The following is a 17,412-nucleotide window of genomic DNA, read 5'->3' on the forward strand; positions in this document are numbered from 1 at the left end:
GCCTTCCAGGACCCATGCTCAGGATGTCACTCAGGCTGCCACTACCAGCCCCTGTGCCCAGCATCTGGGCTTGGTGTGAGCTTGTTCTGATCTGGGATCGAGAACTGAACATTCATTCCGGAGGTGAAATCTTGGAGAAGCTCAAATACCCACCAGAGGGTCAGCTTGTAGGCTCTAGGTCTAACTTCCCAGACTGGGGTGTGGATGGAGATTGGCAGGAGCTTTTGGTCTGTGAGCCCAGCTGTGGGAAGCAGGAAGAGGTGGAGGGTGCTAGTGGTTGGCACTGGGAGAGACCAATGCCATTTCTACATTGCATGGCCAGACCAAGAGTTCTCTAGGTGATGGTCACTAATACACCTATTTGTAATTGTCAGTTTCACAAATCAGCCTCTACTCACATGGCAATAATAACAAGCTGCCATTTATTAGCCTTTCCAGGGCCAAGTGTTGTATAAAATGATTTATATGTATTATCCCATTTAATATGCACAAAGATCCTATGTGTAAATATTATCTCCTTTATATAGATTAGGTAATTGAGGCTCAGAGAGGCTGAACAATTTACCTGAGATCAAAAAGTAAGTGAAGGTAGAGCTGGAATTAAAACTCAGGTTAACAACCATGCTTGTAATTAGGATCATGCAAATTAAGATCAAGATGACGATCTTAGGCAAACTAACACTGAGCTACATTCTCACCTCAAAATGTGTGTTCATTTTGGGGGGGTCTGGGGATTGAACCCAGGACTTTGCAGTTGCTAGGCAAATGCTCTACAACTGAGCTATATCTCCAGTTCTAGGATGACAATCTAATACTACCATTTTGTGTCCATTACATTGGCAAAACTAAGATTGCTAACATCAAGAGTTGGCCAGATGGGGGACCCATGAAACTCTTTTATGCTACTCGTAGGGTGCAGGTGGATGACCTATGTTGTGAAACAGGTTTCTTGTAAACTTGAGAGTTCACATTCCCTCAATTCAACTCTAGATATGTATTTTAGACGATCATGTACTTGTGCATCAAGAGACATGAACAAGTGTAGTTACGGTGGCACTGGTAAGAATAGCAAAAGATTGTCAGTCAGGGACAGGTAGGAGACAGAAACCACACCAGTTTTCTTTTAACACAAAGAATGTAATATAAAGAATTGTTAACTAGGTATAGTTGTTAACTGGGTGACTGTAAGGTTATAAAAAGAATAAGGAAGCAATTACAGGAAGCATCTACCACCCCGAGGGCTGAAGGAACAAAGAAAAGAAGCTAAAACTATTAAAACCTAAAAACTCAAAGGAAGAGCTCTGTGGAGCTGTGCTCAGCTGGGCTGGTGTCTCTGAGCTTCAGCAAAGGGTCCTAGAAGCCAGGTCCTAGAAGGCTAGGTCCTAGAGAAGGAGCTGGTGGCATAGAAGAGACCTCTGTTGTGAGGTAAACAGCTTTGCAGGGAATGCTCAGAGCAGCAAGAAGCCTGCAGGACATGGAGCCCCTTCTCTTTACTCTAGCTTTGGAGTTCAACCTTATTTGTTTATTGGCAAAGACTAACAGAGTCTAAGAAGGAGAAATGTGGGTGGCAAGGTCCCAGCCCCTACATCACAGAGCGGGTACTTTTTATATTATCAAATATTATATAAAAATCCCAAATTAATCTGATTGTAAACATAGTACTTACAATGCACCCTTCCACTCGGACTCTGCAAGCAATGAACTTACTTTTTCAAAATTCTAAGAACAATATTCTAACTTGCAAGCAGATTTTCAAAAACCAAAAGGCCTACTGTAACTTGAACGTCCCCATACCATGATTTTTATTTTCAACTTTTTGTTTTAATCCTTCTTAGAGGCAGACATGATTTTCATGGTTATGATTACAACACCCCACACAATTGAGTGTCCTGCTGTACATGAGCCTTGCTGCCTGCTGTTATGGAGGAGGTCATTGCCACAAACCCTGAATGAATGCTAGGCCACTCTCTTACTGATTTCTCCTTTGCTTTTTTGAACATCTGGATTGTGTTTCTTGGGAGTGTTTTGGTTGCAAATGAGGGAAAGCCTACTCAAATAAGCTTCAGCAGACACAAACCTGAGTGTGTGTGTGGCTGTGGGTGGTAGAATTTACCAGAAAGAATAAGAATGCAAAAGTCAAGGAGGGGGGGGAGGGAAACACAGAGACAGCTGGGAGAGAAAAGGGATATAAAAAAAAGAACTAAAATGTGTTATGTACATGTACTGACACCTCACAATGAATGTAATCATTATGTACTGCAAACATGTACTAATAAAAATACAATGCATGTATTGAAAAAAATGCAGAGGTAACTCAAACTAGAGCACAAAACTAGGATCTAAAAAGAACCAGTGCTCTTCTTCTCTGTCCATCTCTTGTGCGGCCCTCTCTTTATTCTCTTTAAAGATTTGTCTTTTTCTTTCCTGCTATAAGCGTGTCTTTTCTACCTAGCAGTAAACATGACCACTGGCTGCCTCTGCTTTGTAACTATAGTAAAAAGAGCATTCAGACAGCAATCCCAGGGAGATTTGCTGAGACATATGCCCACCTATTAAGCCAATCCTGTTCTTAGGACAACCTTGAGTTATCTAATTGGCCAGGCCTGGTCATGTGCCCGTCCCATGGCCAGGGTGGGACCAGGGCCTTTTGTTAACAGATGAAGGAGGTTGAGAAGGCTGGGGGAGAAGACAGAAGACCCAGAGGAGGATCTCTGGGGAAGGATCACTGCATAAGATTCCGATTTTTTCACCATGGCAGTGCTAGGACCATTCTTCCACATCAAATCTTTCTCTTTTTTTTAGTAATTGCTTTGTATGAAATTTTCAAGCATAGGATTATAGCCATGGGTGCTTGTGAGAAGCTATGTAACACATTTGTGCTTTTAAAGCATGTTCACATCTGGGCCAGGGATTTAGCTCAGTGATGCCGCCACCTGCCTCAAAACCATAAAGTCCAGTAAAAAGCATGTTCAATCCCCAGTAAAAAGCATGTTCACATCTGCTACTTTATTTATGCCTCACAAAAAAACTCTCTGATAAGTGACAGAAAGGGAACCAAAGACATAGAGAAGTTGAGTGACGGATCCAGGGACACAGCAGAGATGAACCTTGAGCCCTGACTTCATGACTCCTATAACAACGCTCTCTCCTCCCAAGAATCACAAAGTTTAGATTAGAGGTGGCAGGGCTGGGGCCAGTGTCATCTCTGGCCAATTAAGGAAGTGAGCTTCTTCTGCTTTCTTCCCCTTTCAGGAGCTGGGCCAGCCGCCTGGAAGTGACTGTCTGGCAGCCCCTGCTTTCAGAGCCTGCTCTTCCTCTGATGGGGGATGTCCCCTCGCTGGACCTGCCATCCTCCCATTGGGCGGTCTGTGTGCGAAGCTCCTCCAGAACACCGTGGAGATGCCTCAGTGTAAGCAGGAGATGCTGGTCCTGGATCTGCATCTCAGACTGGGAGACAAAAAGAGTCGGTGAGGGGCATGAAAAGCTCTGGTTCCCCCTCTGCCTTGTCAAGCCTCTCCTTGGCAGAGACAAGCTTTCTGGGAGCCACACCACACAGCACAAGCCTCACATTCTTTATCTGAAAGGTACAAAGCAAATAACTTACCTTTCAGGGTCCTTAGGAGGAACAAATGAATTAGCCCACTGGAATATACACTCTAAAATGTGACAGGCATAACTCCATTATATTCTTTAATCCTCACTGAAACAAATAATTTTACTGGCATTAAGGTGATAGTGGCTCCTTTCATATTAAAACAAAGTGAAGTAAACTAGGCAGGCTGAGCCCTTTAGAACAGTGGTTCCTGACACATGGTCTGGGAATACTTGGGTACCAAAAGGTCTTTATAGGATCAGTAAGGTTAAAACTACTTTCATGGCCAGGGATTTAGCTCAGTGGTTTTGCCACCTGCTGTGCAGGTGCAGGGACCCGAGTTCGATCCCTGGTACCAAAATAAAACCTACTTTCATTACAATACTCAGTATTTTCCTTTTGCACTCTCATTTTCTTGTTAGTATACAGTGGTGTTTTCTAGAAGCTAATGACATGTAATATCTCAATAAATTGAATGCAGAAGCAGATAGGAGAATGCAGCTGTCTTCTGTTAAACCAGATACTAAAGTGATTTGCAGGCCGGGGATTTAGCTCAGTGGCACTGTGCCTGCCTCGCAAACGCAAGGTCCTGAGTTTGATTCCCAGTACCAAAAAAAAAATGGGCAAAGGACTTAAAGTGATTTGCAACAATGTGACACAGTGCCACTCTTCTCACTAAATATTTGCTTTGAAAAATAGTTATTTTAAATTTTAAATAAATACTGTTTTATTAACATCTAAAGAGCCAAGTGTGGTGGCACATGCCTGTAATCCTGGCACTCAGGAGGCTGAGGCAGGATGATTGCCATGAGTTTGAGGCCAGCTTGGACTATATAGTGAGTTCAAGGCCAGTCTAAACTCCATAGTGAGACCCTCACTGTCAAAAACAAACAAAACAAACAAAAACATGTAAAGAATTTATTTTTAAACTCCATTAATAAATAAATTTATCAGCTCTGATTTCTAATTCAGTCAGTATTGATAGCTGCAATTCACATAACAAGAGATTTGATTTGCTTAGTAATTTTGAGACACATAAAGGGATCCTAAGACCAAAAGTTTTGTGAATTGCTGCGTAAGAACTCTGCTATCATCAGTTACCCACTGTAATCCTTCTTTCCTGTTGCAATTTTTTCATGCATTTTCTGTTTTAAGTCCTCTTTTAAAATGTTAAAACTTTGGTTTCTCACTAGGTAATTTTTACACATGATACAACATTTAAAAAGCACAAAATGGCATATCCAGTTACCTCTGTGTGTAGGGGGATGGGTACCAGCACCCCTGTGGATCCCAAAATCCAAGAATATCCAAGTCCCTTATATGAAATGTAGTATTTGCATATAACCTAACACAATCCTCCTCTATAGGTTTCTTAGAGTATCAACTACAATTTTAATGCTATGTGTGTGGAACAAGGACAAGGAAGAAAAGTCTGTACATGTTTAATAGAGACACATTTTTTTTCACACAAATACAATGCTTTCAATCTATGGTTGGTCAACTCTTCCGATGTGGAACCTGAAGAAACGAGGCCAGTTGCAGCTAAAAGCTGTCCCAGCTCACTCCAACCTCACAACTCAACCTCTTTCTTCCCAGAGGTGATCACTGTGAAAGAGTCTCAGTTTTCCCTTCTGACTGTGGTCAAGGCAGAATCCACGATCATACAAGCAGATTTTCAACTTCTCTCATACTCTGTCTAACTTTACAAGAGAAAATGATAAATATTACTTCTCTCTTAAAAATAGCATCGGGGTGGGGGTGGGGGTAGTGGCTAGGGTATAGCTCAGTGGTAGTAGTTCTGTGTAGCATTTGCAAGGCCCTGTGGTTTGATTTTCAGAACTAACACACACACACACACACATACACACACACACACATACAAAAGTACTTTGATTTTCATACCAACTGCTTTACAAATGAAAAGGCCAAGTCTGTGTCCTCCCTTGAGCATTAGTAGCACTGCCCAGAGAGACTGGGAAGAGAATCTGGAAAGGGGAAGGGGCAGTGCAGACTGCCTCCCTGAGGATGAGGATTCTTCTGGCTTACCTGGAGAGGGTTGGGCCATCTCATCCCAGGCAAACATTGAGCCTGTGTTTTCTACGGTTTTCCTATATATCTTTTTGTCCAACTTTTAGCACCACCTCTGAATACGTGTTGGTGAGAACATGATGGAGTATGAGCACCACAGCAGTGTTAAGGGAGGTGGTAGGCCTGATGCCTCTGACTTGGAAGGCCAGAATTCCTGACCAAACTGGCTTCTGCAGCAGGGAAGTGCTTTCAACCTTCTCACTGCACAGCTCTACTTCCCTCTGTACGAACTAGGAACTCAGACATCAGGTTGGTGAGCATAGTTGCCATAGATGGCTGCAGCTGCTTCCCCTCTTATGGACCCACCAAGATTTGGGGGCTCACAGGATGCCAGGAAAAGAGGGAGAGCACCTTACTTTTGCCCATGGTGGTCACTGGCCTTCCTGATTTATTGTGTCCCTTTGCTGCATAAAGTGATTGTCTAGTAGGGGTCCTCCCCTGACAACAGTCAAGGGAGCATCTTGTGTGGCCTCCAGGGGGGCCCTTAGGGAATTGTGTAAATTAATCAAAAAGTCAGGGATCTGTTAGAAAGTTCTAGGGTCTTTCGACGATACAGGTGCTTGGGCTTTGGTAGCTGAGCTCTGGATAGGACCCTGGCTCCCTTGCTGCCTGGTCTTCTTCTATGGGGAAATAGGCAATCTGGGCACTAGTCGATCTCCACTTAGGCTTAGCTAACAATGCATATGGGGTACAAACCCAAAGTGCTGAAAGAGAAAGAATAGGGAGTGGAGGAAAATGCCCATTCTATGCCCGTGGCACATGGTAGAACCATGTGCATTGTTAGCTCCTTCATCCTTGCCCAAGCCTCTGTTTTCTGGAGGATCTAGGCTAAGACATGAAGTGCTCCTTGTCCACTAGAGTCTGGGTTATAACATCTGGTGCCAAGCATATACTAGGTGAATGACAAGCCCTTCTCTTGGAATACTTCTGATAACCTCTCCAAGGTTGGTGCTATTGTTATCCTCATTTTGTGATGAAGAAACTGAGGCTAGATGACATAAAGCTACCCAGGGGAGGTCACACAGAAGCAGAGCTGGGCACATTCCCAGGATCCAGTATCATTCTAAAACCAGTCTGGCGAGCACAGCATCCAGCGCCTTCAGTGTAGGTCATGGCCTACTTATCCCAGAACCTGAGATAGTGACCCTGTATTGTATGGCTGGTCCCAGAGGGGCACCTACAGGGCCACACTTCAGCCTGCCACCTCTGTCCAGCCAATAGAGCACCTGTCAGGGGGACCAGGAGACCTTGGGAAATATGAGGAAAAAGAAATGCCAAGACTTACCAGCTCCCTCCTCAGCCACTCCAGGGTCTGCCCAAGATTCAGGACTGGCTCTCCTGCTGTTTTCATCTCAGTGTCCTTGAGATAGAGACCCTGACAATGACCTGCTATGGGCCTGAAGGGCCTTTGACTGTACAGTCCTGGACCTCCTTTAGGCTGCCTGCAGGTTCCAGGCAAGTCACTGAGGATGGAGTTAATGAGGGCAGGAAGTAGCTCACATTAGAAAATGTAATTTGATTTTTTTTTAAAAACAGGCTTCAGTGCTTTGAGCAGAACAAAGAAGAGGGGAGGGAGAACATTAGCATGGGGACCTCAGTGCCTACCAGTTTCAGAAGCCAAGAAGATCTGATGTCAATAGGATCAGGGACCACAAAGCTTTAAATGATGCCAATAACGGTTATCATGAGCTGTGTGTCCCTTTCTAAGAGTTGTTCTGTACTTTACATATAAAGTGTATATATGCCTTCTTTGGGGTAGATATTCCACCTGTGGCCCCAGAGCCTCTCTTTCCTCCCTCACTTATCTAAGGCATCTAGATAAAAGGAAAGTCTTACTTTTTAAGTTCTCTCACTTCCAGAATGCCCTGTGACCCATTTCTATCAAATGAGATCAAAGAAAAAATTTGCTGTTGCACTTTAAAAAAATCATTTACCTTCCTAATAAAAGGGAAAATGTTACAAATGTATTTCCTTCACTCCTACTTTCCCTTCCCTTCTGCCTTGAATGTGGATGTGATGCTTGGAACTACAGCAACCATCATGCAACCATAAGACAAAGGCCAAAAAAATTAAAGAGATTTGAAATCATCGAGTCACAGAATCAGTAGCAGCATCTGCCTGTTAGGTGAGACAACAGACTCCCTGTGTAATTGGGCACCCTGCTATTTGCAGGCAACCACAGTTCTAATGAGCTCCCCTCATTTATTCTTTACAACACACTATGAAGTGGATATTCTTTAATTATCCCTTCCAATAAACACTTATTGAATGTTTACTATGTGCCAAGTTCTACTCCAGGCACTGGGTGTGTATCCCAAACCAGAAAGACAATGACCTTGTTTTCATGGAACTAATATCCTAGCAGATGGAAACAAACAATACAATCTACTCTCATTTAGGGTTTTAAAAAAATTTATTTTAGCCAGGGATTTAGCTCAGTGGTTTCACCGCCTGCTGCGCAAGCGCAAGGACCCAAGTTTGATTCCCGGTACCAAAAAAAAAAATTTTTTTTATTTTATTCATGTAAACTAGGAACCCTAAACCGAGAATTAGCATAGTGATCTCACGTAAAGATCTGAAGTGACCAGCAAAACAAGCTCATTTCTTGTTGGAGGGATTTGTTCTCAGCCTTGGCTGCACAAGATCCCCACAGATAAAGCTTAGATGAATTCATAATCCAAAATGACAGCACACACAGAAAAACCACTCCCATAAGTGAGGTTCCAATGTCCCCTTCATAGAAACTGGAAGACCTCCCTCTAATACCACCTCTTAAAGGTTTCAACACCTCTCAATGGCACCATGGGGCCTAGACCAAGCCTTTAACAACACTTGGGTCTTTGGGGACACCTATCCAAACAAAAGCAATCATCTATTTTTGCACATGAGTTTGTGAGTTGGTGGGATGGTCTTCAGGTTGCACATCTTCAGGTCTCCAGCCTCATGGTCTCCTGGTGGCCTCCTGGCATTGCTGGGTTGCTGGGACATACTCTTCTCTTGACAGTGGAAAAAAATAAGGGAGCAAATGGAACCATGTGATGCCACTTAATACCTAAGTACAGAACTGTAACATTGTCCCTTTTTCTACCCACCTCTGGGCAAAGTGAATCACATGACCAACACTGAGCCTTATAAGGGGCAAGGATGGACACCTATCTACAAGGAGATCAGGCAAGAGGGGAGAGTCAGGGAGAAGGAGAAGTGGAACTGGCAGTCAGTTAAAAAAAATGAGGCCACAGGCTTAGAGGGGCCCAGAGGGAGGTGGCAAGCTGAGGCCACATGATGGCAAGATTCAGAAGCAGGAGGTATGGATGCATGACGATGGAGAGAGACACAGAAAGAACTAAAGAGAAGGTAATCTCAGAATGAGACTTGGAGGATAATTTGGGACTGCTAACACTTAGAGTATTTTTTTTTTTTTTTTTTTTTTTTGGTACCAGGGATTGAACTCGGGACCTTGCACTTGTGAGGCAGGCGCCGGAACCACTGAGCTAAATCCCTGGCCCAAACACTTACAGTATTGATCTCCTACTCTGTCATGCTAAACCTTGACATACACAACCTCATTACATCTTCAAAACTTTATTGGGACTGCAGTTCCCAAACTGTGTGCTGAGGCACTCTCAGGCACAGCAGAAAATTCTGCACAGCAGCGCAAAAACAGTTAAAAGTTTGAGAGAAATACAATAACAACCACCAGATGCAGTAAAAACAGCTATTATTAAGTTATCTGAAACTACAGTATTTAGAAAATGTTAAGTATTCCTTTGGGCATGGCACATTGAAAAAGTACTGAGATGGTAAGGGTATGGCAAACTGAGAAGATTTAGGAACCTGTCCCTCTGAGGTAAGTATCATCATTATCTGCATTTTATAGATGACTATCAATGGATCCTATTATTAGCCACTTTTTATAGGTGAGGAAACTGAGGCTTAGAGAGGCATAGATTTTCCTAGGGTTACTCTAGCAGATGGGCAACAGAGCTGGAATTAAAATTGCTCCCCTTGCCCAGAGTGAGGAGAGTCTTGCCAATTATAAAATATAAAGGGCAGGCAGGGGCTCGAGCCACCCTGTGTGTTCTCTGCTCTACCCAGGAGTGGCCTGAACAGGAAGGCTCAATAGTTAGTGTCTGCTGCTCTCCACCTGGCCTCCAGCCCTGATGACTAATTATCCTGGAATACTCTTTCTGTGGTTAACTTGTTCTGATGCACATTCATTTATTTTTAATAATCCCACTCAGGATTCTGTCTCAGAGCACATTTTACTTCAAAGGCTCAGAAACGCTTTGGCACATGGTGATGTGGGGTTATAGAGCCAGGAGACCTGGACAGGGAAAGAACTTCAACCCTTCAATGAGGAAAAATGCACCACCAAATATGAAAGCCAGAGTGGCCATTCATTCTTCATCCATGGACAGTCAAAAGTATAGTTTCCATGGGCCAGACCCTGCAATGCAACTGGGGACACAGTGGTGAGCAAGAGGGACCTCACAGAGCTTATGGTCCATTAGCAATCAACTGGTTCAAAAATCTTACTTTCTGCCCCATATGCCTGATATATATGTGTGTGTTTATGTATGCATGTATGCAGGTATGAATCAAATGAATTTGTATATATATAAAATTAATGAATGAATTTGCAAATGAAGAAACTATGTCTCAGATGGGGTTGTGAGTTCCTCAAGCAAATAAGCAGCTATAACAAGGATTACAGGATATTCTTCAGTACCGTCTTCCTTTCTTACAGGGCAAAATACTAATATTTCCCAGGCTCCCTTGTGGATAAATGTGGCCTATAATTAAATCCTGGCCAATGGGACACCAATGGAGATTATACATTCATAATCCCCCATCCCACTGTGCTCCATCTGTGGACTTCAAAGCAGCAATAAGAGTTGGAGCTGGAGCAGCCATCTTGGGCATGTTATGAATTAGATCTAAAATGTCTCCCCATATTCTCATGTGTGTGGAAAGTGATTGTTGAGTTCGGTAGCTAAATGCAGTGTTAGGAAGTGGGCCTAGCTGGAGGTGAGTCACCAGAAGCATGATGTGGAAAGGTATATTCTTGTCCTCAGCCCCTCCTCTCTGCTTCCTGAATGCCATGAGTTGAGCACATTTTCCTCCACCATGTCCATTTGTCATCCTGTTCCTGTCTTTGAGCCAGCTAACCATGAACTAAAAGCGTGAGCCAGAAAAACCTCTTCTCCTTCAAGTTGTGGGTCTTGTGTATGTTGTCCCTACAACAAGAAACCCACAAGATGAGGATGACAGAACAAGATAGAAGGAACCCTTGCAATTGGTTAGCCACCATGTCAGCATCAACCCTCAAGGAAACTTTTTAGGAGAGAGAAATGAGTTCTGTTTTATTGATGACATAATTATTTTCACTTTTTCTTGTTACAGGAATCAAACAAATATCCTAACAATATAGCAGCAAAGCTAGAGCTGAAGTTGAGTTCCTGACTTCCCCACTCAATACTTTTCCATAATACCCCTACTTATATATTTAAAGGTTCATTCTCTTCAAGTATTTTCTTATGACTGAAAATGATCCTTCCAATAGCTCTGTGACATCCATAGTAGAGAGAGGACTTCTGTGACCCTCACTGGGTAGAGAGGGAGACCCAGATCCAAGGGTGGCAGGTGGACACACAGGGGCAGAGTCACTCCCCTCTCTCAGATGGAGTAGGTGGGCTCAGAGATGTCACTTAGCTCTTTCTCTATGTTCAACCCCTACTCCGGGGCTCTTCCCACCTTTGGAGCTGGCTCCTTTTCTATTTTGGGCACCTTGTTTACTTTGCAAAATACAAACTAGGTGAAGTCTAACAGAGAGAAACTTCACACTGTAACAGCCTCTGAGCCCTCCCACCCTCCCTTCCTACCATGCAAGCTAGTGCCATCATGCCAACCAGAGGGAGTGTGGGGACAAAGCACCCAGGGTGCCCAGGTCCTGGCCCCACCTCTTCTATGGCTCCTTGCCTTGATCCAGCAGGCTTCTGCCTATGCCTGTATTTGTGTTCTTGTGGGTTCTGAACACATATTCTCTGGGCTCCTGTGTCCCATAGCAAATGCTGTTGGGCCCCTTGCATGGTCTCTCATTACTCACCTTCTCCACATGTGCCTCTGGCTTCCTACTGCAGGCATATGTGACTCTGCTTAGGGGATGTGCTTGACCTGAGCAGAATATGGACTTCAAGCACAGAGAACAGCCTACAGCAGACAGAGGCTGGGGGATAAATATCTCGATTCCCACAGCTCCCTGGCAGTATGACACTCAACCCAGCAGGACTGAGCCCCAACTGCTCATGGCAGTCATCTACCCACTGATGCACCTGTGGGGTACTGGCTGCCCTTCCTTCCTGGTCTCACACAAGGTAACAAAGGTAAAAAGAGAAGTTTATAAGCATCTTTCTGCCCATTTTATCTTATTCAGACTACTGGGATTAGCGTGGTGCCAAACTAATCACTCACATTGTAGTAGTTTAGTAATCACATGCCCTTAACCCCAGCATCACAAATTCCAGATACAATTACTTCTGAAAAAGAAAGTCCCACCTCATCTGCATGAGGCTTTGGGGGGACATCTAAACACAAACCATAACAACATGAGTGTTCCCTATGCAGGTATTCAAGTCCTTCTGCTCTGTACCCATGGTCCCTGTGTACATGTGGCCTATACACTCCTGTCACATGTCCATGTATCCATTACACTCTCCTACACATTTCTGTCAGAGGCAAAGGGCAGCTTGACCCTGATGAGTCATGGAGCCTTTAGTGAAGCAGCTGGGACATTGAGAAGAGTATCCTTGGCCTCAAGCTGGCCTTGGCTGGACTGATGCCAGTGGCTGCGCTAACAGGAATCTCAGTTCCCTCCTCCAGTGAGTGAGCTCTGTGTTGCCAACCTGTCTGAGCACTGAGGGTCAAGTAAGAAAACACACAGGGACCATCACACAGGAGCAGCTCTATCAAGCACCTCCATCCCCTTCTCTCCTCCTGGGCCTAGCCTCTCTCAAAGGAGTGGCTTGAATGTGGCTAATCTAGTGCTTCTGGGGCACTAGGCCTTGTGCTGGCACATGAATGAGAGATGACATGGTCTCTGCCTTCAAGGGACTGCAAGTGGGGACATTTGCTCTCACAGAGGCTGAGGATGTGGGTATCAATTTCCTCTCTCCTCCCCTCTTCCTCATCAGGGAGAGAAAACAGGACCTCAGTTTTTAATTCCCCAAGGCTGAGAGTGCTAGACAGACCAGGTGGAAGGAGGAAGCTGGTAGGACAGATGGAAGATGTGTGTGCACGGGTGGGTAGGTAGACACTCCTCCAGAGGCTGGAGTATGGCCCCTGATTTATTCTCTTAAATCCCTGAGCCAGGTCCTATTACTGAGAGATCAGAATTGCTTCACAAAAGCATTACAACTTTAGGGAATCCAGATGAGCCAGGCTAGGGCCAGGGGTAAAGAGGAAACAAACAAACCCAAACACTAGAGTTCAGCCAGATTTGGACACAGGTACACACTGAGGGGGAAGGGGCCCTGGGATTTTAGGTCTATCTAGGTCCCCAAATCAACCTGGGAGATAGAGGCCCTTAGATGTGATTGGACTTTTGCTACTTCAGTGTGGCAGTATGGTCATAGCATAGTCTCTTCTCTCCTTAGTACTTGACTTTCCCAAATGTGGAAATATGATGAATATTAACAAACTCTTGAGAATTTTGTAACTGCTATGAAAAAAATGATGAAACCTGGCATAGTGGTTCAGAGCACCAAGCCGAGGTCTGGTTTCGATATCAGCTGTGTGACTTTGGACACAGAATCATTAACCACTTTGTACTTCAATTTTCCTAAAATGGAGATAATAATAGTGGCTAGGTGATTGGTAACTAAGATGATTGCATTGATATTTGTAAAACAAGCCTGGCATATGTGGAGGTGGGAAGTACTATATGAATACTTATCAAATAAAATAAACATAGAAGGAATTTGTTGCTATTCATCTCTGAGCTTTGTACAGTTGTTTCCTCTTCCAGGAATACTTTCCTTGTCGCCTCTTTGCCCAGTGAACCTCAGTCTAACTTGGGTTATTCTTTCCTATCACCCACAGGGCTTTCTTGAGCCTGGCTTCATGGTTTTCTCATTTGGAACACATGAGGCTGGACTGGATCTGTACTTTCCAACATTCAGCCACTCATATGCCTTCTTTTCAATGTTTCCTACCACTTCGACTTAGATATACTTATGTTTATCTTTAAATGGACTATATTAGATAAGAATACTCCTTCAGAGTGATAGATAATCCCAAGTAATAGTAACAGTAAAGCAGAAGTTTATTTCTCTCAAGCATAAAAATATGAGAAATTATTCCAGGCTATTATTTCCATCTGGTCATCAGGTACCAAGGTACCAATAAAACTTCAGTTTTATTGCTCTCCCACCTTAATGGGCTTCTATCTCATGGTCCAAAATGGCTGCTTAAGTGCCAAATATCAGGTCTACATTGTGACAGCATAAAAGACAAAGAGAGAAGAAGGAAGGATTCCTTCCTTTCACAATACGATGCATTTTTTCCTATACCACCTCCTTTGATATCCTAATGTCTTATCATCCACTTGGACATACCTAGCTACAAGGGTGACTGAGAAATGGAATCTTTGTTCTGGACACACTATGCTTGCACAAACCAAGGATTTTATCCCAGTGTAAAAACAGAGGGGGATGTGAGTGAGTATTGGAGGAAAACAGCAGTTTCTATTGCATCAACTTCATAGAGACTCATTTTTTTTCTGCCACTACCATAAGTAATATTACCCATGATAACTGTGGCTTCATGAGCTTGTTAAAGATTTTCCTGAAATAATTTAAAATGAATACTTAGCCACTGAAGATAATCACATGTGTGTAGCTAAAGTATAGGTGAAAGAAGATTGTTACATGGTGATCCTTAATGATCCATATCTGCTGGTGTTCATAACTCTATATGGATCCCTCCTCTTGAAATCAGGCTGGCCTGTGACCTATAGTAAGCAGCGAAATTCAGTGAAGAAAGTGCTCGGCCAGTTCCAGGCTTCAATCTTAAGACGGCCTAGCAGCTTCCTCTTTAGTGCTCTGGGAAATCGACCATTGAGTGCGATGTGCACATTCTGATGACCTGGAGACCAGCATTGTGTAAGGAAGCCCAAGCTAGCCACATGAAGGGCCCATATGGAAGAGGACACAAACCCCCAGCTGACAGGGATCATCAAGTCTACAGATACATGGTGACCTAGCTATTCATGCCACCTAGTTGACACTGTATGGAAGAGAACTGAGCTGCCCTCACTGAGACCAGCACACACTGCAAAACTGTGAGCAAATAAATGATGATTTCCTACTAAGCTGCTAAGTTATGGGGTGGTTTGTTACATAGCAATAGATAGCCGAGAACATATTTATCTATGTAACACCTAAAATCATGTTATGTACCTCTACCCTTTGGAATATTCTGGATTCAGAGTATGCTCTAATAAGAGGTCCCCATTCTTCCTTTCACAGATTACACAATACATTTGGTACATAATTGCAGCTAATTTTTGAGGACTGACTGTGTGCTAACATGACCACAATAACCTCTAACATGATCTGTTTTCTCTCATGTTCCTCTGTACCTGAGAGCTGACAGGAGAAGATTTTCACAGTGCAAATCTGGTCACATCATTCTCAGGTGTATTACCCACTGCAAAGTCCAAAGGGGATCTTCTTAGGTTCAAGTACACATTCAGACTTAACAGATGACCATAAGCCACTCTTGCACTGACCTGTTCCAGAGTATGTAGGACAGGGACTTCAGTTTTTCAACATGGCACTCAGTGCCATTAGGTGCTCCTCAGAGTAGAAGTCCTTGCTGCTTTCAGTGGAGCAGAACTGTTCAGGTGCAAAATGGAAGTCCCACTGGGTAGGTGCAGGACCAGTCTTGGTTTATTCATGTCCATGGAAGCCAAGATTTTGGATCTGCCCAGGTATATGCATCACCATGCTCAGGAAGCCCAAGGCATAATTTCCAGCCAGATATTTATAATTCTTTCCCATTGTTGTTAAAAATGGCAACATAATTTTTTAGAACAATTTTAGATTTATAAAGGGAGGAGTAGTACAGGGAGTTCCTATGTATCCCACTGCCAATGTTCCCTATCATTAGCATCTTACATTAATGTGGTACATTTGTGTCAATTAATGGCCCAATGTTGACACATTATCATTAACTAAAGCTCATATTGTATTCAGATTTCCCCAGTTTATATGTGCTATACTTTTTCTGTCCCAGGAGCTCATTAAGTATATCATACTATATTTCACTATAATGTTTCCTTAGGCTTCTCTTGTTTGTGGCAGTTTCTCAGACTTTCCTTGCTTTTAATGATCTTGATATCTTTGAGGAAAACTAGTATGAATTTTATAGAATATCTTTCAGTTGGGGGCTGGGGATTTAGCTCAGTGGTTCTGATGCCTGCCTCGCAAGCACAAGGACCCCAGTTCGATCCCTGGTACCAAAACAAACAAACAAACAAAAGAGTATCTTTCAGTTGGCATTAGTCTGATGTTTATCTCATGGTTAGATTGGGGTCATGGGTTGGGGATTGAAGGCCTCAGAAAGAATGCACCATTTGTACCAAGTCATATCAAGTGTAGACACTGTCAACATGACTTGACTCTTGATGTTGAGCATGGCCACCTGGCTGAGGTAACCAGGTATGTCAGGGTTCTCCACTGCAAATTCAATTTCCACTCTTTCTTGTACACTTGGAAAGGAAGTTACTATGCAAGCCACACTTAAGGATTCAGGGGTTATGGCCTCCTTCCTTGGGGACCAAATAGGTACCTATTTGGAATTCTGCATGGGAAATTTATCTCTTCTCTTCATTTACTCATTTATTTGTTCAGTTATTTATATCAGTATGAACCCGTGGATATTTATATTTTGTTACAATCCAATATTACTTTATTTTGTTATTCAAACTTCTCATTATGGCCATTGAGAGGTCTTTAAATTGCCTTATGTCCTTTGATACCCACCATGAGACTGTGTGCGTGCGGCATGCGTGTGTGTGTTGAACTTTTAAAAATTTCCTGGCACTGTAAGATGCTCCAGGCTCATTTTGTATATCTGCTGATATTGACAAGTAACCAAACGTCAAATTTACTTGCAAAAAAGGAAAGGTTTGGTTATCCCAAACCTCTAGGTCTCCCTGAGTTCTTTGCTCCTGGCCCCTCGCTTTCCTCGCTTTAACACACCTTTCCTCTCTGCCTTTTCCAGGAAAGAAGAAGAGGCAGTTATCCTACACACTGCCTGTTCACCACACCTCCATTCTGGGGTCTGTGGGATGGGGCTTGGGGCCTGTTCTCCAGGCTGCCAGTCTGATGGAGGAGGCTGCCCTTCAACAGAAAATCACAATAGAGATAAGGGCACTAATGCAGGCGACGGGAAAGCCCAGATGGAGGGGCCGCTGGGGTGCAGGTGTGTGCGTGGCGGCCGGTGAGCTTCTCAACAGAGGAGGCGCTGCAGCCGGCCCTTGGAGATCGGCGAGTGTGGCCACCGGCTAACTCCCAGAACATCCTCGTCCCACAGCCAAGAGTCAGGGGCTCCCCCACACGCTTCCTTTCAGCCTTCAGGTGGCGCCCTTGGGCTATGGAGCCCGACTCGCCAGAGGAGATTCTGGACGTGTGTATCTCAGAGGGGACCTAGATCCTACCCGGGATTGTGTG

The 17,412-nt window shown here is 43.8% G+C and overlaps 1 protein-coding gene across 1 annotated transcript; it reads right to left on the reverse strand.

Moving 5' to 3' along the window:
• Positions 1-2,429: 2,429 nt before the first annotated feature.
• Positions 2,430-7,825, reverse strand: CUNH20orf202 (chromosome unknown C20orf202 homolog). Its single transcript, XM_087188763.1, has 2 exons — positions 6,966-7,825; positions 2,430-3,447 (listed from the first exon to the last, which is right to left on the reverse strand). Exons 1-2 carry the CDS (start codon positions 7,029-7,031, stop codon positions 3,214-3,216), a joined length of 300 nt encoding a protein of 99 aa, XP_087044889.1. The 5' UTR covers positions 7,032-7,825; the 3' UTR covers positions 2,430-3,213.
• Positions 7,826-17,412: the final 9,587 nt, after the last annotated feature.

Source organism: Heterocephalus glaber, unplaced genomic scaffold (genome assembly GCF_053883595.1).
Source record: "Heterocephalus glaber isolate CG9 unplaced genomic scaffold, H.glaber_assembly_v1.0 deba00001532, whole genome shotgun sequence".
In the NCBI taxonomy this organism is placed as follows: domain Eukaryota; kingdom Metazoa; phylum Chordata; class Mammalia; order Rodentia; family Bathyergidae; genus Heterocephalus; species Heterocephalus glaber.

What these genes read in the sequence shown, in the direction of transcription:
- CUNH20orf202 (XM_087188763.1), bottom strand. Translation starts at nt 7,031, where the DNA reads ATGAAAACAGCAGGAGAGCCAGTCCTGAATCTTGGGCAGACCCTGGAG. An exon ending in AGTGGCTGAGGAGGGAGCTG is followed by an intron (nt 3,448 to 6,965) that starts GTAAGTCTTGGC and finishes TTTGTCTCCCAG; the next exon opens with TCTGAGATGCAGATCCAGGA.